The sequence below is a fragment of the Protomyctophum bolini genome, assembly GCF_963924005.1.
Source record: "Protomyctophum bolini genome assembly, chromosome: 19".
Taxonomy (NCBI): Eukaryota; Metazoa; Chordata; class Actinopteri; order Myctophiformes; family Myctophidae; genus Protomyctophum; species Protomyctophum bolini.
Window position 1 is genome coordinate 11,474,185 of NC_137880.1, and position 22,386 is coordinate 11,496,570.

Sequence of the window (22,386 nt, forward strand, 5' to 3'; positions counted from 1 at the left end):
ATCTGAGCGGCTGCCCCCGCAGCCCTTTCAGATCACTGCTAAACAGACTGACAGGTGTCTGCTGCCGTTGTCGGGCTCAGTAAATGGCAGAACTACAAGGTCACATCGCGTCGCCCCAGTGACTCGATGTGAGCTTGTAGATCTGCTATTTACTGCATGCAACAAACTATAAATAAATAATATAAATCTGGCTTAAGTCGTCCAAGTGGTGGTGCAGTCGTCCGCAACCTTTTTTTATTACCCTTTGAACCCCCCCAACCTCTTACATCTGCTAAAAAGCTAATAACCTCACAATCATGTGTTTTTCAAACATTTTACAAAGCACTGTATTACTATTATTGAAACTAGCAGATTCAACATTGTGATGAAAATAACATTCTCGTCACGGAGCTAGCTTAGTTTCAAAACATTATTTGTAAACTTTTTAGAAGGATTCAGAGAAAATATGATCCCCCATTTTGTGCAACATGATGTGTAAACTGTCAGAGCCCAGGGGTGATACAACATCTACACGGTATGCCTTTTCAGAGACATCGTATATACCGTGATACAGTGTATGCACATTCTGTGATTTGCAGTTCTATAGCTTAATGTAGAATGACAGTTTCGTTCTCCAAAAAGAATACGTATTTTGGTCTAAATGGTCTGTTTAGTACTTAGTACTTAGTTTTTGTTCGTGGTTGAAAAATAACCATAAAGACCAACATGAAAAAGAGTCATGATGATAAAATACCCATGAAAACCAACGTGAAAAGGAGTGGTGATAATATTATGGATCGTGATGCTGCTTGGAAATAGAATGGTGATATATCGCCCACCCCTAAACAGACGAGGCCTGTTTGAAAGGTAGGCCTGTTGGAGGTAGGCATGCAGGACGTAGGCATGCAGGACGTTGTAGTGGAGTTCTAATTGGGGCCCGGCTGGGTGGTCCTTTTTGAAGTGGTGTTTGTGGAGGAGATAAACCAAACGGGACAACCCAGTGACAATATGAGAAGAGCTGCTCGCCAGCTTGCTGCTAATTGTGTGTTTGGAAATGTGCGCTTTATGAAGAAAAACAAAGCCGGTTTTATAATATCCGCAGTCGGGTAGAAACCCTCTTATCTCCGTATTCTACAACATTTTGTGCCTTTTTTTTGTAAATTATTGCCCTGCTTGATCAATGATCACTCGGCAGATGTACAAGCTCAAAGTGGTGCGTTTTGAGCAAAATAAGTGCCTCGTAGCATGGTTGGTCAGCTGGTTATATTTTTAAGTCTACCCTTCATAGTTTTGCGTCGACTGAGGGGGTTATCGACCAACTATTCCAATGGCTGACTTTTCAGGGGGCAGGCCTAGAAAGAACTTCGATAGCCTCTTGGACAATCGGGTTTCAAATGACTTAATCAGTTCTCGATTTAACACTTTGAACTATAGAAAGTAGAACAAATGTATGACTGTGTCCATGTTTCATTTCATGGACCTCCGGTTCGGTGTACATTAGGCCACGGACCCCTGTAACTCTTGGAGTTTTCAAATGGAAACGTTTTAACGGGTCCATTTGGTTCTATTTCTACACTCTCGGAGTTATAGATCTATGTTTCCTAACTATATTAATGTCTTCATAATTTACCCTGGAACCCCCTCAATGACCCCTGGGGGGGGGTCTCCCCAGACCCCACTTTGAGAACCACTGATATAAACAAACAAGTCGTGAGTTTGCAGCTGGTCATCATCACCCTAGCAACAGTGGAGCACGGATGAAGCCAGTTGCTACTTTTTATTTGTCACCCCCTCTCCCTGTCTGTCTCTTTCCCTTGTTTAAGTGGCTTTGTAAAGGAGCTCGCTGTGATGGGACCAGAGGTACTTGAGTTTACCCACAATGCCACAGGCTGAATGCTTATTTCATTTTCTCAACAAGAAAAAATGCAAAGTGTGTGTGTGTGTGTGTGTGTGTGTTTCCCTCTCGCTCTGCCTCTCGCTCTCTCCACCCCCACACCCCTCTGCTGTGATTTGTCATACTGAATAGAGCTTATACTATTTATATATTACATTTTTTTGTATTGTTACCACAGCGACTGATTGGTTCTGTATTATCGCCATAAAAGATTTACAATTGTGGGTTTTAGATATCGGGGTTAAGGCTGAGAGGAATCGTGACCACATTAACCCTAGTAGCATCTCTCTTTTTTTTTAGGCATGTTGGCGAAATGATTCTAAACAATTGGGCTAAATTCCTGCTAAACAACCCCCCCCCCCCCCTCTCTCCACAGGACGTTCTCACCTTTCATTGTTGCGTGAACGGTGTATAAAGGGAGAAAAGTGATCTGCAATCTGTGTTTCGGGCATGTTTCGATTTCTGCCTCAGGCATTGGAATGCAAATAAAATGTTTTGATAGTTTGTCATGAATTCTATTTTGCACACAACGTAGCACAGTTAAACCACTTATTGAACGCCCTTCTGTCCTCGATTTAATGCAACGCAGTTCCAATTTGAAAAGTTTCATAGCCCATGTTTTATTAAAAGGTATGTTTTTGATGCCACACTATAGCGATGGGTCCTTATAAGAGCTACTGAGGCACAACACAACCTAACCGCATGAATCTGTCTTTGGTTGGTCTAGATTCCAGGCAGCAGCAGCAGCAGGGCAGCTTGCTGGGTGTTCCTCCACTCCTCAATCAACCCTCATACCCAAGGTGAGAGAACTCTATGGTTGTGTAGGCTTTTCTGTTCATTTCTCCTGTAGCCATGTATGCTTTTCTTTTAACCTCTCCTACAGTCGGGTCAGGTAGGCTTTTCCGTCATTCGGTCCCTCGAGCAAACAGTCGAGAGACCAATTTTTGGTTAATTATCTGTGTTCTTGCTTACTGCAAATGACTAAATTGTATCTGATGCCGTGGTAGAAGGCATGCTCAGCCAGTAGTTGTCTCTGTGCCAAACAGTCGTATGACCCCCTCTAGAATTAAACTGTAATGTCGCCGTCTGAAACTCTGGTTGCTCGTCCCCATAGGAATCAATCAGAGGGGATCGGGCGAGGGGGACGGATGGGGGGGGGTGGGCTGGTTGGGGATCTTTTTAAACGTGAAGCTTCTTCTCTGGTGCGCTGAAACAGATTTCTCTGGAGGAGGTTTGTGTAACTTAATGAGCCATCACTAATGCTGTTGAGGTTGTATCATCTCTGCTCCCTTTCTATTGACTCTCTTCTCCCAGACCTTCCCTGCCCGCCCCGGGTTCCATTGTGGCTTTGTGTCAACCTCGGCTCACTTAGTTATTATCCTCACACTGAAAACAGTTTCTTTAGCTACGTTAAGAAAGCAGACCCTGAAATGAAATGCATTAAGAACTTTTTTTTTTGGGGTGGTGGGGGGGGTGGGGGGTGTGTCAGGCAAAGGGATTATGGATTCCAGCGCTGTGCTTAAGCTCGCCGTTGGGCCAGTATGTGACCTGGTTTGGTAATAAGGGATGGATGGGACTGCTGGGTATGTCTTTTTTTCCCCTTTCTTTTAAACCTTTCCTTTGCCTTTCTTTTCTCATCCTTCATTGTGCTGAATGAGTTGAGGCTTTTTTTTTTAATATGGTTGGGGTTGGCTTACGGATGGACACATTGTGTCGGCCGCCTGTTCACTTGGAGGGCCTTGGCCGGCCGTGTTTGGCTTCGTGCCGACGTATGGCATGTCGTTGCTGCTGTTCGGCAGAAACCTTGTATGTCAAACTGTTACTTCTCCGGACATGGGGGTGAAAAAAGAAACTCGTATGGTTGCCGTTTTTCTTTTGTAATTTTATCATACTATACAGCGTCACACGTAGCAGATCAGCAAGCTCAGAGCGTTTTGGAGCTTGTCGAGCTGCTTGTAAAAAAAGAAAATTCTCCTTATTTTATATTTTTTATGGAGGGATAGACAGTAGGCTGACAGGAAATTGGGAAAGAGATGGGGGGGGGGGGGGGGGGGGAGACATGCAGTAAAGGCTGTTAGGATCGGGAGTCGAACCCGCGGCACACTGCCAGACTAGATTACCAGCCAAGGTGCCTGGACCACTGAGCCACGGCCCAGGCCGCAGATTATAAATCTGCTATGTTTTGAGTACATGGAAAAAGTGCTATATAAATTAGATGTGTTTTTAAACCTTTCTTTAGATAACAGTGAAAGTGTTGTCTGTGGGATTCTTTGGAACTCGCGGTTCTTTTTTCTTGAAAAGTAACTATTTGGACATATGAGGTTTCCAGTAAGTTTCATTTCATACTCGCGCGTTCTTCCGTGGATCTATAGGAAGCTCTAAGTCGTCCCATACGAGTGGCCGTTTCATCCTTTGAGGCCTGGATCCTCGGGGTAAATGGCAGTCAGCGGGGGGTCTCACTGAGGTCAATTCGAAGTTGAAACGATAGAAATTTCAAAAGGTCTTTCGGCTCCTTTTGATCAGTGCCATCAGCCATACTTGACCATGATTGAATGGAATGCCCCTCCCCCGCAAATTCACTAACTGAGTGAAAATGGCATTTTATAGAAGTTCACTCATTTACTGCCAAGAATATTTGGCCAAAATAGCTATCATTGCCAGCTATTTTTAAATACCGAATTTCCTATCAAAACGACTTTTCTGTGCTGTCCGTTGCCTGAATCACTAAATCGTCTCGAATGGAAACCTCATATGTCCAAGACTTTTCAGGATTCAAAGTAGCAGATCTACAACCTCAAAACGAGCTTATGGATCTGCGGATTTTGCTGCATCTGTGTGACGCTGTAGTATGATCCAGTAGGGTGTTAATTTACGAAAAAACACGATGTTCTGGGCGGGAACCCCTTTTGGTGTTTTAAGCATTATGTTGTACTTTAGCTGTGGAAAAATAGCAGCGCTATATGAGCTTGTAGATCTTTTCAGAAAAATCGTGAAAATGTGGCGCAAATCTTTGAATCTTTCACAGTGAACGTTTTTAACTCAAATCTTTGCTTCTGGGGGGGGTCCCTGGATCAACATTTTCAGATGGCAGTCCGCGGCCAATTGCATATATTTTTGGGGGTCCTTGACATGAAAATGTCTGAGAACCACTGACATAGAAACATGGGGTTTTTCAGAAAACTGTCAGGATTTAGAAGGAATTTGTAGAATCGTCATCAGGTCTAAATGGGTTAATCGTAATCAAAGGCAAAAGCCCGGCCCTGTAAGTGGCATGGATGATTATCTGTCGTCGAGTCACGAGTGTAATATATTGTATTGCCACCTCCTCACAGAACGCAGCAGTACGGAGGAGGAGGAGGAGGAGGAGGAGGTGGAGGTGGTGGTGGTGGTGGTAGTGGTAGTCACGGGGGCTGGGACCGGGCCATGCAGTCTCAGACGGGAGCCTACAACCAGAACCAGTCCCGAGGAGGTGGAGGAGGGGGGCATGGTGGTGGAGCAGGAAACTACCACCAGCGGTACGACCAGCCCCAGCAGCAGCAGCAGCAGCAACAACGCCGCGATGACAGAGGGGGACAGCAGCAGCAGCAGCAGGTGAGACCTTTATGCCACTGGTTCCCAAACACTGGGTGGGTTGTCATACTTTATTTTTTATCCACCAGGCCGAAGGCTTGGGGAGAGAGTATGTTTTGCAGTCCAACCGTGTGTGTGTGTGTGTGTGTGTGTGTGTGTGTCAGTCTGTGTGTCCGTCCATCTGTGGACAGCTAATCTCCAGCACCGTTGGCTTGATCGCAGCCGTACTCTGCACACACTTCCTGAATGCCACAGCTGAACCTCTGCCCCAAGGTTCTCATAGTGCCACCAGGAGGCTGCATTGTGCAAAAAGAAAATTGGACAGTACACCTACAGATTTTGTCCAAACATCACGCAAATTGTACAGTCTCTAGAGCCATTCAACAAAACTCCAATCAGGCAATCAGACTCCAACCTGATTGCCTAAGATTGGCTAACAAAGTTCGCAGGAGTGCACGGTTTCAAACAAAATGCCGCAAATCATGAACACGTGATTTCCGTGAGATTGTGCAGTGCACGCACATTCCCAGTAGGCAGAATAAATGCCACTGGAACATGTTCAACTCAGCCTCATGGTGGCACTATAACTGGCCAATTTGAGTTTTTACCTCTAACTGCACAGATCTGTGTAGGCTGTACACACACACCCTAGAGGCCAAGGAAAAACCTTTGCCTGGAATTCAGCTCTTTATAGCGCCACCAGGAGGCCGGCATATGTAGATTTTATCCAAATTTCACGCAAATCGGTTCACATGCTCTCCATATGATCAAGATGGGTTTGTTTGATTTCTCATACTCTGTCCTGATTAGCTACGATTGGCTTCTAAAGATTTCAGGAGTAGCCTGCTTTGTACCTGTTTTTTCACAAATCACCACAACTCCTCAACGCAGCGTCCAATTGCGGGTGGACTGTGCATGCATATTCCCAGTAGGCCGAGGAAGAAATGCCACTTGACAGTTTTCAAATCAGCGTCCTGGTGGCAGCGTCAACAGGCCAAGTCGCGTCACACACGCACACAAAGAAACCTGTCTATATTACTCTTAAACATTTTGCCAAACATCACACACTCATATCCTCCTGGTGGAGTCCCACCAGGAGGGCCCAGAAGGGCACTTTTTCAAAAATAAATTTTTCTTTTCTGCATTTTGTATTATCATTTTGAAACATTTTCACGACACAAACCATTCCCCCAAAAAGCTGCATTTTTCATGAATTAAAAACGAATCAATGGCAGGGATTTCCCCCCCCCCAGTAATTTCATGAAGAAAACACTTAAGAAGTAGTGAAAATAGCTGATCTAAAAGCTCACAACGCGGCGCGGAGCGTCCCATGTGAGATAGGGACACAAAAATGATACTGTATATCATTGTTTTATTTCAATGGTGCTGGACAGTGGAGTCCGAGTCAACTCATGTGAGTTGTTTGACATTGCAAATTGAATACACATCCTGCACCATTGGATTTGCACAAGAATGCTGTCGTATGACCTCAGACCTGCTTCATAAAACTCAAGTCGTGTGTCCAAAACTGTGGCTGTGATTGGCCTGTGATAGTTTTTGTCATTAATTAAATGGCTCTGAAAGTGATCCAACGCGATATCGTTCACCTCTGTCATTATATTATAGTGAACTCTGTCATCCACTTGAGTTATAGAAGGGTTCCTTGTAGAATTGCATACATCACTGCTTTAGATTATCGTTTTAAAATTTGGAAATATTCCCAAAAAATCCTGAACGGAAGAACCCTTGATAGTGTAAAATGAATGTCTAAAACCCTCAGGGTTCCTTGAGGGCGGTACAAAATGGACCCTTACAAGTCTGTACTCTCTTTGAGTGTACAAATCTGGAAATTGTGCAATTGAGTTATTTATTCTGGGTGTTCTTTGAAATAAAAGGTTTGAGAACTACTGATTTAGAAGGCATTTGTAGAGTCGGCCTCAGGTCTTCATGTAAATGATGTATGGATGTTTGTGCTTGTGTGTTTTGAAGGGTTATGGATCCTCCAGGGGAGGCTATGCCGCTCCACCACCTTCTAGAAGATACAACTGGAACTGAAATGATACAAATGGACACGTGGGGCCAGGATTTTGTACATGAAGCTCTTTCATGTCCGTCTGCTTTTCCCTCATTGCTTATTTGTGAACGTTTTTTCTTCTCGTTGCTAAAAGTAAATGTCCTGTAGAGATTTGTTTTTTAATGGACGTCATGTGAAATAGATGAGTTATTATTTTTTCCGGACAACTGCTTGCTCGTTCGTTTTTATTTAGGTTTTTTGTTTTTCCTTTTTTGAGATTTTGAGAGATTTCTCCAAACTATGTTTTAAATTTGTTACATCATGTAATAAACGGGAATTTAAATCTCAACTTGCGATTGGTCATTCTCTTCCAAATCTAGAAAGTGTCTGATTCGCACAAACTTGTGATTGATTTCACATATTTATTTGGAAGTATTTGGTCTTTTACTGCAGTTATTGATTACAAAAACAAATCATTCAAATGCATAAACCAATAGTGCTGTTGAATGTCTGTTTGGTGTCAAAATCAAATCACAGGTTGCAGTAGCCTATATTTAATGTAAGCAATTGCTTTACTTTAATGTTGAGATTATTTCACATTTTGTCCGCAGGCAGGGTTAATCTTATGCCTCAGCCTGTTTTGTTTCGTTCTCTGATCCTGTATCGACCACAGTCTCTATCAATGTTTACCTACTAAACAATAAAGTGAAATCAACCCCTGTTGCATTTCCATGCATAAATTCACACTGACCTTATAATGCAGTATATGATGGGTTATGAAAAACTTATTTTTGTAATATGCAGTACATTTTACTCCAAATACAGCGCTTCATTTTAATTCCGTGGGGGACTTTGTCCTGGTTTGATGAGGTATCCTTAAATGATGTTCCACTTTGCGTTCCCAGGGATTAGAGCTAAAACAAATCTCACGACTCACAAATGTGCAAGTACCAGTGATTTGTGAAGACACTGTGAAAGGAGTCCTCCACAATGTCGCTGTGTCCTAAACAATTGTAGAATTATGATCTTTATAGAATAGGTATAGGCCTTCTCATTCCTGATGCCAACCAATTTTAAGAAGTTGGCACAACCTTTGCTTTCATGACATATCTGGGCTCATTAGTGTTTATGGACATGCTAATTTGACCACCCATTGTTTTATTTTTGTGAAAATTACAGTAATCCGTTGTGGAGAGAACTTTAATCCAATGCTTTCCATTGAAATTGCTTTCTTCACCCTCAACTTTAACCACAATCAAATGAATAACCAACAAAATGAGACTTTGTATATCGCTGGTTTAATTCATGTAAACCTGCAATAAGTGTAAGTCAGCCGGCCCGTAGCTGTCAATAATCATAACCTACAATCTTGTCTTTGTGGTACTAAATGCCAGCAGCAATCACAAATGTCATTTTACGAAGGAAAAGAAAACTGCAAATGTAAAAATACAGCCACTGTGGAATGTCTGCAATACACCGTTCAAGTTCATTGCTCCACATATAGGTTACATATTGCCAGAACTATTTATATTTCTGAGAACTGTCTGAGCCGAAGCATTTTTTAATTCATTTTCTCAGCCTAAACTTTTTTCCACTGCCTTTAATTGTACTTCATTTTAATTCGCTGGTTCTCAAGGTTTGCCCCCCGGTCTGAATGGACCGTTAGGGGTCTGTAACTCGGGTGTACAAAATATTGTTCTATTTGGTTCCATCACCATGTGTACACTGGAGTAAAGACAAAAGCGTAAAATCAAGTCCAGGGCCTAATAAGTCATCAAACTGTGGATCCATGAAATGAAAAGGGGGAAACAATTGCCAATCACTGTTTATAATGGAGTGCTCAAGTGCAGTCAGATCCAACTTGACAATCGCGTCCAGGTGAAGAGCAAGATTCTTTTCTTTTTTCAACGTATAAAGTTTACACGTCCTCCTTTTGTCCACGTGACCTCGTGCTACCAGGTCCGTCCGTACAGTAAGTTAGCATTGATCATGCTCATGCTGTAATTATCAATCAGCCCGGCGTCCGTGTGGCTGGCGTTTATCTGCGCGTGGTGGTGCAGTGACAGTCCGTCCGCTACAGGGGAGAGGATTTGCCGTGGTGGTGGGCTCGGCGGCGACACGGACATGATGTCGCCCTCCTCCTCGAGGTCCTCCGTGCAGGCCGCTGTCAGAGACAACGGGTTGACGTGCAGCAGCAGGTGCTGGTTCTGCGGTTGTTGGCCACCATCATGAACGGTACTGTTATGCCGCGGATGGTGAGCGGCGGAATGCATGTCCGGTTGACAGTTCTTATTGCCGCCGCCGCCGGGTCTGGCGGTGGTGAAGGGCGACCCGGGCGGCACGCTGCCGCCCGGGTCGCCCTTCACCACCGCCAGACCCGGCGCTGGCAGCACCCCGCCGGGCCGGTTCGGAGAGCCGGCGGCACCGCCGACGCACGAGGAAGAGGAGGACTGTCCTCCCCCTCCTTGTAGCTGCTGCTGGGCCGCCTTGTCCTTGACCTGCCGCTTCATCTTGTAGCGGTGGTTCTGGAACCAGATCTTCACCTGCATGGGCAGTGGTGGGGAAAGAAGTAAGTAATACGTATAATATAGGCCTAATACGCTAACTCACGTTGTGTAGCCTATACTTAAATGTATACTGCAGTGCATATAGAAATACTCTGTTACAAGTAAAAGTCTGGAATTCAAAATTGATTCGATTAAAAAGTAGGCCTGCCGCCTGCCTACACATTTAGTCTCGAAGTAGTCGCGACTCGCTATACTAAAAAAAGTAGAAATAGCACTTTCTATAGGCCTATATGGTTACTTTCTACAAAAGTGGAAAGTGCTCATTATGCAGAATATTGCATGCAGAATGTCCCGTGGGCCGTTTTACAAGTTGCCTTGCATCGTGATGCATTGTGAGCTTAGTTGTGGATCGACTATGCTGAAGTTCATGCGGTTACTGTAGGCTACCATGTGTTGTAAATAATAATTAAAGTCTACAAAGTAGGCTATAGCCTAACTCGTTTTCAAATAGTGGAGTTGAAGCACAATGAATGGTCCTATATGTGTGGATCCGAAATGAGAGTAGTACTTTAGTAAAGGCAGGCCTAAATACTTGAGACTCAAGTATTTCTTCATGACTCAAGTCTTGAGTCGTGAAGTAAAGTACAGGTACTTCAAAGTACTTTGAGTAAATGCGCTTAGTTACTTTCCAGCACACCGTAGGCCTACTGCACCTGGGTGGGCGTCAGGTGGATCATGGCGGCCAGGTGCTCCCTCTCCGGGGCGGACAGGTACTTCTGCTGCTTGAAGCGCCGCTCCAGCTCCAACACCTGCGCCTGGGAGAAGAGCACGCGCCGCTTCCTGCGGCACGGGGCCGCGGCGTGCTGCTGCAGCACCATGGACTTGGCGGCGTGGTGGTGGTGGTGCTCCATCCCCGCGGCGAGCGCCGACATGCCGGCCATGTTCATGCCGCCGGAGGCCCCCATGAACCTGGAGACTTTATACCGAGAAATAATAGTAATAAAATGAATTTATAGGCTACACACATCACCACAATGGAAACAAGGCCTCATGGCTTTTTGTGTTATCAATCAACACGCACGCGCGCGCGCACACGTTTAACATCTTCATTTGCTTTCACATTTAACAAGAAATGATTGAACACAAGCAATCGTAGATGCACAAACTTAATTGGAAAACTCAACAATTGGATACAGATCACGGGTAGGCCTACAGGAACTTCAGGAAGCATCGCCGACTGCCAATTATCACAGACACTGAACAGAATTTTGCCAATGGCTTAGCTCTAATTGGCTTGGGTATATTCCTGCAATATGCAGGCTTAATTCTCACGACAGATTTGTGGACATTACCGAGGCCTCCAAATATGAACACAAGTAGTTTACATTTGTATTTTGTAACCAAGGTGTATAATGGCGTCCTTTATAAGACGCTGATATAGTAAGCGCCTTAAGGAATGCCTCTTCCTGTGGTGAAATGTACTTGCCACTTCCAACATGTTCACTTCTTACTGTCCAGTCTGTCCTCGTCATCAACAACAATTTTTACAGCTGTATTATAGCTGTTACATTTTCATTGCATACAACATGGCAGTTGAGACACATGAGAAGCACTCACGCGGGATGGCAATTTAAATTAATCAGATCGCTTGCTCGAATAATGCACGTATGGCTTTCTTATTTAGACGAAAGAAAGAGAGTAGCCTATATATATTTTTTTCTTTTTACATTTTGAGGATTAGAATGGGAATAGGCTTTTATTCATGTATTTTATATGTAAAGCGCTTACATTAGCCAAACATATTTTATTTAGGGTGCACAAGAACCTATACGTATAGTTTAATCCTTGTAGAGAATATTGCAGTATTTTCTGGCTGTGATAATGCACAAAATTACATGTTGAATCGGTGTGTGGAATAGGTTTAATTTACCAGGAACAGGTGCACACTTGAAATTAATTTGTGTCAAGTTGTCCGGCTTGGATCCATGCACAGTTAAGATGTACAGTTGTTTAATCATCATGTATGTATTTGTGTACCGGTGAGATCCGACAATTCTTTCAACCGTTAACGTCTGGATGTTTCAAAAGCATTTGGTTTGAACTGATCAAAACGCTCTTTCAAAGTATAGGCTACATATATAGGCTTATGCTGTCAAGCAACCTTATCTTATCTTATCTAATTATAAGTAGGCCTAGGTCTATATTAGTAATAATAAATAATAATGGAATAATAAATAATAAGTGCCCCAAAGGTGACTATATACAAGAGATTGCTGCTTGTTTTAATATAGCCTATATAGGCCTATATAACGTATACACTTTCCCCATGTTTTCTGTGAGTTTTCATGTGTTTCTTTGTAGCCTACTTTGTATTATGGTTTGCCACTTGCTTTGGCAATGTGGGTTAATTGTATGATATGTTAAATGTGGGCCTATATGTTCTCAAACCAATAAAGCTCCCTTGAATAGCCTATTAAGTGAACTTTTACTATAGGCCTAACGTTTAGGCCTATAGTAAGTATAAAAGTAAGTTTAGGCCCTAAACTTACTTGTGGGATAGCGGGGTTCCGGGTTGCTGTACCACGCAGCGGCGGGGCCTCCTCCCGTTCTCACCGTCTCCTGATAAGACGGCAGCTCTCCTATGTTACCGATCCCTCCGTTACAGTTACCGATCCCTCCGTTACAGTTATGTATCCCTCCGTTGCAGTTACTTATCCCTCCGTTACAGTTACTTATTCCTCCGTTACAGTAAGGGCTCCCCATGGCGCCGGGGGAGAACTGATGGTGGTGATGGTGGTGGTGTTGGTGGTAAGCAGAGGAGCCGGTATGGCCCGCCTGCGGCAGCCCGTGCTGCTGTATGCCCGGCGGAGACACCTGGCTCTGCCGGTACACCACCGTGGTTGCCCCGCCGGCGTCCATCCCTCCGAACTTGATCCTATAGCTCTCCTCTATGGGACTCAGGATGTCTGCGAATTTAAGGAAGACAGTTTGATAAAAACTATAAGCTATACATTAAAACGTTTTAGTTGAACAGAAATAAAATAAAATGTGGAATGAGGCTTTTAAAAACAAAACTATAATTAACATGAAGCTGTGTCTAAAACTAACCATAACTAATATAATACAATTCATAGTCTTGTGCTAAATTTCTGACCTTGTTGAATCTTGATCACTATACTCCAATATTACAAAAAAGTAGGCTACACATATTATTAAAAACGAATTAAACTAAACTAAACATTTCTACAAATAAAAACTGAAATAAACTATCACGCCCGCTTGTGGGGAAAAAAATAAACACATCTAAATTAAACCGAAATTGAAAACACAAAAGTCGAAACGAAAAAATAAAATAGGCCTAATAAATAAAATAAAATAGCCTATTGTAAAATGCAAAACTATAGCCTAATAGCCTAACCTTGAACGGAGAACGGAGTGGAGTGCTTCGGGCTCAGGGACATGGCGACACCCCCCCACACACGTTCTGCACGAAACACAACAGATTTTTTGGATTTTAATTTGGGTTAATTTAATTTGATTTATTTGAAAAGCAATAACCAATGCACTACATAATTACAACTTGTCGCTGCCTGTCGGGCCAATTAACCTCGTGTGTCCATATTTCAAGTTAGCCTAATTCGTCATAGCCTACACAATGTGCACTGACAAAAACATTTATTTGTTTAATTTAAAAAAAAAAGAAAGTGTGTCTGTAGGTTTTTATAAATATTTGACCGATTAAAAGTATTAACAAGAGCTTGTGACTACATTGGATCAATTAGAATTGCTCTATTTTTCTCCATTTCCTGAAAAGTAAGGTTTTTAGACATGCGAGAATGCAAGATTTAAACGAAATCACAGCCTAAGTCCACGACCAGGTTAATTTGGTTCACTTTATAAATAACATGGAACTTCACGTTTTGTTGACTTTTTTTTTTAATCTTCTTTTCAACAGCCCTTAATACATTTATTTTTAAAATAACATTTTAAATATAGTAGGCTACATACCTAAGTCCCACTGGAACCTTTTCCAAAAGCCAGGATTTTGTTGCGATGTTAAAATGTCCTCAAATTTGAAGTTTATTTGACTGACGCATCCAGGCTGGTCCACAGAATTAGTAGGCCTACAGCTCCAAAGAGTCAAATGTCCTTTTCCCTACTAGACTAAACTGACTAAACTGATCAGATGTTTGTTTTTGCTTGTTTTTGTTTCACGGTATGGGCGTGCAGTCGCCCGTAGGAGTCGGTATTTGTTCTTGTGAGGAGGAGAGGTATCCATTCCAATTTGATCGTCTCTTTTTGGACTGAGCAGAGGCGCCGAGATGGAGTTTGAAATGTTCAAATCTTCTTTCTTCGCTCGGCAGGGGTTTCAACACTCATGGGCGGAGCAACCGGGAGAGCCCCCCCCCCCCCCAACAATGATAATGATAACCGTCTACTAGGAGGAGAACATTTCCCCTTAAAGAGAAAAGATATAGTTAGATTATATAGATCTCGTTTTAATTGATAGCATATCAAATTGGTTTCACCCATGGTTGTTACAGACAGACCTTTTCTGAGTCCGAGTCAATAACCTAAGAAAAGTAAGTGTTTGTTTAATAATGTATCATGTATCTATAGTAGGCCTACCGCAGAATTAAAATGAATGCAGGGTCCACGTCCATTTCGTTACATTTGCCTCTCGGAGTTACAAATTGTCAAATTGATAAAGTAACACTGTTTTGCACTGTAGTTTGGGTCATTTTAAAGTTAGCCTACTTTATTTTCAAACTGATGTTTTAGAGTTTTTTAGACAATTTGACAAAGAAAGCATGAAGTGTGGCTTTATTCCACCATCATGATCCACCTTGTTGTGTTGTTTTGTTTATACAAAAGCCAAAGCTATACCAATAACATATTCTCTTTTTATTTATTTGTACATTTCGTAATCTCAAATGACTGCACGTTATGGGTTAATCATAATATAGGCTAGCTTCATATAAGTATAGCCTATAGGATTTTGGAAGTTGCAACAGAAACCATGCAAAATATGTATTTATTGTGTGGCAATATGGGAACCATTTGGTAAACAAATATCAATTAACTAGAAACGTCTCTCTCTCTCTCTCTCTCTCTCTCTCTCTCTCTCTCTCTGTGTGTGTGTGTGTGTGTGTGTGTGTGTGTGTGTGTGTGTGTGTGTGTGTGTGTGTGTGTGTGTGTGTGTGTGTGTGTGTGTGTGTGTGTGTGTGTGTGTGTGTGTGTGTGTGTGTGTGTGTGTGAAATCCTCATAACTCGAGATCCGTTCGCCGCCCACCGACTTCAAATTCGACACACGCGTTCCACCCCCACAGGGAGTGCAGTGCCCGGTGTCGAGTCTGTCGGACCCATGGTCGTCCAGAATGGCCCCAAAAGGCCTCTGCCTGCAGGGCTCTGGTGAGGGCCCCTGCCAGTGTCCATATTGTGCTCTGGTGAGGGCCCCTGCCAGTGTCCATATTGTGCTCTGGTGAGGGCCCCTGCCAGTGTCCATATTGTGCTCTGGTGAGGGCCCCTGCCAGTGTCCATATTGTGCTCTGGTGAGGGCCCCTGCCAGTGTCCATATTGTGCTCTGGTGAGGGCCCCTGCCAGTGTCCATATTGTGCTCTGGTGAGGGCCCCTGCATGCCAGTGTCCATATTGTGCTCTGGTGAGGGCCCCTGCATGCCAGTGTCCATATTGTGCTCTGGTGAGGGCCCCTGCCAGTGTCCATATTGTGCTCTGGTGAGGGCCCCTGCATGACAGTGTCCATATTATGCTCTGGTGAGGGCCCCTGCATGACAGTGTCCATATTGTGCTCTGGTGAGGGCCCCTGCCAGTGTCCATATTGTGCTCTGGTGAGGGCCCCTGCCAGTGTCCATATTGTGCTCTGGTGAGGGCCCCTGCCAGTGTCCATATTGTGCTCTGGTGAGGGCCCCTACCCAGTGTCCATATAGCTGGCCTGTTCTGACATCATTCTGACGTCTGCACTCTGCATAGACTCCATATTTGGGAGGGACAGGGACGTAATATCTGGGTGGGGCATTCATTTCCAACTTGCATTGTTCCAAGTATAGGCCAGTGCTGAACGTGCACCACTGTATTCCCCATCGATGATGTCACTGGTGGACGGGTTTCTGAACTGCCCACAGCCCTCCTATGAGACACAGACTGAAGTAGAAAAACATTGTGCCATTTTATCATGATTATTAGTGAGGACCTATTATATGAAGATAGGTTTAAAAGTGGTGAAGTGGTCCTTTAATATTGCTGCTTAAGAATTTGGACTTTGCTAATATAACTTTGTGGATGATCAAAGCCACAGAGCCTATATTGAAATAAACATCTCACCACGTTTGGCTTGTTTATACAACTGTTGTTTTTGTTGAAAGCACGTATTAGTCATAAGAGTATATTATTTCTAAATTATAATGCTTGCACAAGACAATCGTGTGAGATAGGCCACTGAACTGGGCCCAGTCACAAAAAAAATCATACATTGGCGCATAACATAATGTGAATGCAATCACTGCATTTGATTTAGCAAAATATGGCAGTGGGTGTATTATTATTAATCTTTTCCTATTTGGATCCTTAGCCACTGGCACTGCCTAGTTTGTCCTTCTGTACCTGCATAGATTGATTGGTCATGCCTGCCTGATGTCTGTCATCATGTGCTTGTTTCTAGAATGTGTCAGATTCTTTTTTCTTCACACCAGAAACTTGCATCTTTGTTTATGATTAAATATGAATGAGAAGCCTCTTTGAGAGTATCCTAAATGTTAGCCTCACAATGTAAAACGTCTATTGCAAAGTTTTTGGAAAGAAAGGAAGTCAGCAGTCCATAGAGGAGCTAGCTAGCCTACACTTATAGACCTAGAATGTCTGTGATCATTCATATACTGTGCCAACTGTATGTAACATTCTAGGGCTAGCCTATATACTGTACAACAGTTGTATCCTGAGGACTGCCTACTGGGCAACTCCACAACAGCCTCCGCCCTTGATTATGGATTACTACATGATTGAAGACATCAAAGGTCATAATTGCATTGTAACTTTTGCTAAATGGATTGTCATTGATTGTGTTCATGTTGTCTGCTGCTATCTTGCTAATTTGTAATTTGGAAATGAGTTGAAAGAAACTAGCTGTTGTTACATTCTGCAGTCTTCAATACTCAACACTACTACTTCTACTTCAAAGGCTGCCTGGGAGAGTGTGGAACAATTTTGTTGTTTTATGGCTGTTGAGGACTGAGATTTGTGTAAACAAACATTGTGTTAACAAGAAAATTGGATGCCATTGGCAATGGATGGCCAGCTTTGAATGTTAAACATTGTGTAGACACCTGACTTAATATTTTTAGGAAATTGAAGGCAAAAAATTGTATTAATCAATTAAAAATGAGAATGAATGAACATTTTCTTTACAATGTGCCCAGGCAAATTTTTCCAGGCCATGGTAATAATTAATTCCTGCATACGCCACTGCATTCATTTATCGCAGACTTTGCAGTCATATATTTCTAAACAGCACGACAACAACAAGCAACTAGAAATTCACTCTGTCGAGCTGCCAACTTGCGCATTGCACACTGGCCTACTTGTGCCAGTGCTGGTACTGCTGGTATACGACTGTAGCCTGGCTAATAAGCCAGACGTGAATCAGCCGTTTGCAAAACAATAATTGCCTACCACACGACAGTGTGATATGAGTCTGACTTTAACCAGGCTAGTACGACTGCTGCTCTGAGTCCTACAGCTCTCTGCTGCTGTCCAGGTTTGAAATACAGCAGTGGTCAGTGGTCCCTCATTGCCCAGTGGAGTACACCGACATACACACATACCCTGCAGCTGAGTTACATCATCGAGAACAGTGGTTTCTTATTGGCTGGTGGAATGTATACCGACATACATACCAGGCCGATCGCTGTTCTTGGTCCCTGATTGGCAGAGCGACGCCGACGCCACCGACATACATAGACCTACATACTTGGTCCCTGATTGGCCGAGTGACGCCACCGACATACGCAGCCGATTACAGTACTTGCACAAACTAATTATTTCCCCTGGTTTTAATACAGGCGGTTGTTGTTCATGTATATCCTATACGTCTCCTAAAACTTTGGGCCTAAAATTAGGAGAATGTCACAATGGCACACCTCTCAGTATTGTGTGTCTCTGGTCTCAATTGGAGTTGAGTGTTCCGTTTACAAGGACAGGAAACTAAACCAGTTCAGGTCATGACTCCAAACATTTGAAGTACCCAGTGTCTGCCAAGTGTCTGCCCAGTCAGTGTCTGCCCAGTGCCTGCCAAGTGTCTGCCCAATGAGTCAGTGTCTGCCCAGTGAGTCAGTGTCTGCCCAATGAGTCAGTGTCTGCCCAGTGAGTCAGTGTCTGCCCAATGAGTCAGTGTCTGCCCAGTGCCTGCCCAGTGTCTGCCCAGTCAGTGTCTGCCCAGTGCCTGACAAGTGTCTGCCCAGTGTCCCCCAAGTGCCTCCCCAGTGTCTGCCCAGTGCCTCCCCAGTGTCAGCCCAGTGTCTGCCCAGTGTCTGCCCAGTGTCTCCACAGGGTCTGCCCAGTGTCTGCCCAGTGCCTGCCCAGTGCCTCCCCAGTGTCTGCCCAGTGTCTTCCCAGTGTCTCCACAGTGAGTAAGCTTATACATCTGCTATTTTTGAGAACCACTTAAAACACATGTTGCTTCATATGTAGTTAAAATCTAAATGACACAGAGGGCCTATATCAAAATTAGACACAGTGACCATGTCAAGGGGTTAGCGACATGCACAGCTGCATGCACAGAACTTGACAAAATAAGTAACACAAGGTCAGATCAATATATCAGGATATAATGAAATCTAATTAAACATAAATGTTTCCATTGTTAAAGGATATTAGAAATATAATAAAATCCCTTATGGGGGTGCATCCAGAACAACACAAAGGGCCATCAGCTCCTTTGTTGAAGAGGGCATGTGAATTAACAGGAGAGTGCCGTGTGACAATGTTGAGAAAGACTGAGCAATTTATTCTCCAGATTCTTCTCTCAATACAGGAATTGCCTGCTGTGTGCTTTATAAAAGCTGGTACAATTTTGCCTACGCAATTTTGCCCACGCAGACACAAATGCAAACAAAGCAGACACTCATGCATGTGAGCATAATAAAGACACACATAATGAATGCACATAAACAGGATGGGTTGAATTGTAAAAAGCTCACGACGCACAGCATTGCGATGCATCGCTTCAAGCTTGAAGATCAGGAATTTCCACCACATGACCCCATGCATACAATGAAGTATAAAATAATAATATTAAAACTCTAGGTCCCTGGCAAAACTTTTTCAGATCATCCACTACTACCCAATCCACCCTTTGTCAAGTCCCGCCCATGGCTGTGCCCCTCTTCGCACCCATTGGTTGCCGTTTCGTGGATGGACAAAAATCCTCTCTCTCCATCCACTACCATTAAAAAATCATGTTTTTCAGTTGCTTCATATTGATATTCTGTGCACTCATCTCTTATTTTAAACTTGGTGTCAGTAAAAAGGAACATCGTAGATGCAGCATGGTGACTGGGCATATCATTTGTTTGTTTTTAGTTTTTCCCAAAAAAGATGTTTTAGCAAATTCAACATGAACAAGGCGGAACCAGGGTGGAACAAGGCAGAAAGAGCCTACTGGTTAGACAGTCAGGAACCAATCAGAAAGCTGACAAAGGGTGAAACTGTCCAGCAGTCTATTCTGCTGAGTGAACGAGGACAAACAGACTATAGTGCGTTTTCAGTGTGTTGTAGACAAGACACTCCAAACCAAACCAAACCCAACTATGAAATTAGCCATGGATCCCCTCACGCCTTTAATTGAAAAGGTCGGCTTGCAAGCGCTGCCGCACTGAAACCCCATAATGCATTTTAATTGGTCTAAATTCATCTCAATGAATCTCACTCTCGTACCTCACTTAAAAAAGCTAGAGACGCGACCGGCTGGAGGCCCACAGCAGCTCTGCTATGATTGCTCTGCCAAGGGTCTTCTTGCTGCTCCATTACCACTGAAACACAGAGAGAATGAGTTTAGAGTAGACAGCGTTTTAATAATAAACATAGCGCTGTTCCCTCTAGCTGCCCCCCCCCCCCCCCAGCTCAAGTGGGATTCAATTATTGTTAATGGAAGTTTGGCACACCGCTTTAAAATGCATATTCCCTTAGTAGCCTATCTGCTGGTTTGTTCCACAGCATAGAGGAGTATACTGTGTAGGACAGGGTCAGGCCACAACTGTATTGTGTGTGTGTGTGTGTGTGTGTGTGTGTGTGTGTGTGTGTGTGTGTGTGTGTGTGTGTGTGTGTGTGTGGTGGGGGGCACAGAAATGTTGTGGGTTCTCAAATACATTTTGTGCTTAAACATGAAGATTTATAATACATTTGTGTACAGTAATGAGAATTTGACAGTGCATAAACATAATTGCCTTGATATTAACAAACCCTCTGCAGTGCTCTAGTCTAAAGTGACTGGCTGATGAATGTCTGTCTCATACTCTCATTTCTCTCCAAATGCCCTTGAATATGATGGAATACGATTAAGGATTACTGTGATTTAATAAACTCACACTTCATAAGTTCATATTGCACACATTTCTTCCAGAGCGAGGCCAAAGGGTCCCCAGTTGGACTTCACAGTGAATTAACATTCTACACAGCCTATGTTAAAGTCTTAAAGGGACCTGGGCAAGGCCTCCTGTGCCGAAAAAGAAAACGGGCGCCCCCTGTTCTGTTTTTTTCGATTTTACTGTAACATAATTATATAGTACTAGGTACAGAGACTAAGACACCTAGCATACATTAGACTAGTATCACAGTAGCCTATATACTAGCCTACTGACACACGTACACTGTAGTCAGTCTACAGTAGACTACACACACACACACACACACACACACACACACACACACACACACACACACACACACACACACACACACACACACACACACACGCACACACACACACACAACACCGCGACGGACAGCTTCACGGACACGCTCTCCTCCGCGTCAGTCGGGCGCGGAGGTGGAGCTTCTTTTCCATCCACCAGCTGTCTAAAAACCCGGTTTTGAAGCTGCGCGCAGCAGGGGTCGTGCCCGACCACGCGCGACAGTCTGCCTATGCCCTATATTAGAGCATGCAGTCTATTATCACACAGCAGTGTCAAGTAGCCATTCATTCTCATTATGTCTAATTAGTGGCCAACAATATTTGCCTTCCACTATAGTACACTAACTAATAGCTCTGTTGTCTGTAATGGCATGTAGTCATTAAAATATTTTAAAATACACATAATTTAATATCTACTTCATGAACACTCAACTTGATGGTTTACATCTTAAAATAAATCAATCAATCAATACACAAATGTAGCAATAATAATTATTCACTGAAGTGTAACTTAATTTCACCTAAATAAATACATAAAGTATTATACAAAGTCACCATCCATTCACTTGATAGATTTTCAGTACGTTTGAACACTGCTCTGTTCTTCTAAAACATGTGTTTGTGCTTATTAACAAAACACTCAGGCAGATGATTTAGGCTCGATAAACAATTAACCATTAAAATATATTGATCATATTATTTTACTGTAACTTAGTCGATATTTTACCTTTTCCTTCACTTCAACTACTTTTGGAACAGCAAGAATTAGAGGTTGAACAGTTCTGCTGTTTCTGACACTCAGGATGGAAGAGGTTCCATTTATATTGAACATCATTTCCCTCAGTCAGTAGCTAAAGAAAATGTCATTGGTCACCACTGAATTATTAGCCTAGAAGCTCAGGGTGCATTCATATTGAAAGGTGTGGTACGACATCTAGCGGCTGAATATTATTACGTCGCCACATTTCAAGAATCACGTTTTTTATCTATATAGGCCTACAGGTTTAAAGTTAAAATGTATGTCATCTTGTCCCTGACACAAACATCAAATGCCATTAACAATAAAGAGAATGTAATGTTTGTGTTGGCACAGTTTGTTTTACATCATTACATCACCTAATCAACATGAGTTAGACGTTTATAAAGTCTAACTCATGTTGATTAGGTGATGTAGTTAAACATTAACTTTAACACATGGGTGTGATTTGTATTTCACTAGTACTCACACTGTATACTTACTATATTTTAAACTCAGCTCATAGATATAAATTATAAAATGACAATAATTAAATAATCAGGTGATGTAGCTTGCTTCAGTGTTTGCATTACATAGTTGTTATGATATTACTTTTGACAAGCAGAGGGGGTGCACCGTTCCTGGAGATACTGCAATACCAGGTCGATGCGTGGAGTGGACGGAGCAAGCCCCTATTCCATCTCCCAGTTCCAAAAATCAATTTAATATATGGTCCCCGGGTAGGGGACGTATCAGATATTAA

General features: G+C 43.0%; 1 protein-coding gene across 1 annotated transcript in view; it reads left to right on the forward strand.

Annotated features, from left to right (window-relative positions):
- The window catches only part of xrn2 (5'-3' exoribonuclease 2), a 37,317-nt gene extending 29,511 nt beyond the window's left edge, over positions 1-7,806 (forward strand). Inside the window, exons 29-31 of the mRNA XM_080791358.1 lie at positions 2,601-2,673; positions 5,206-5,464; positions 7,433-7,806. Of these exons, the coding sequence (XP_080647484.1) occupies positions 2,601-2,673; positions 5,206-5,464; positions 7,433-7,498 (398 nt within the window). The 3' untranslated portion in view covers positions 7,499-7,806. The remainder of the gene's footprint in view (positions 1-2,600; positions 2,674-5,205; positions 5,465-7,432) is intronic.
- The last annotated feature ends 14,580 nt before the right edge of the window (positions 7,807-22,386 follow it).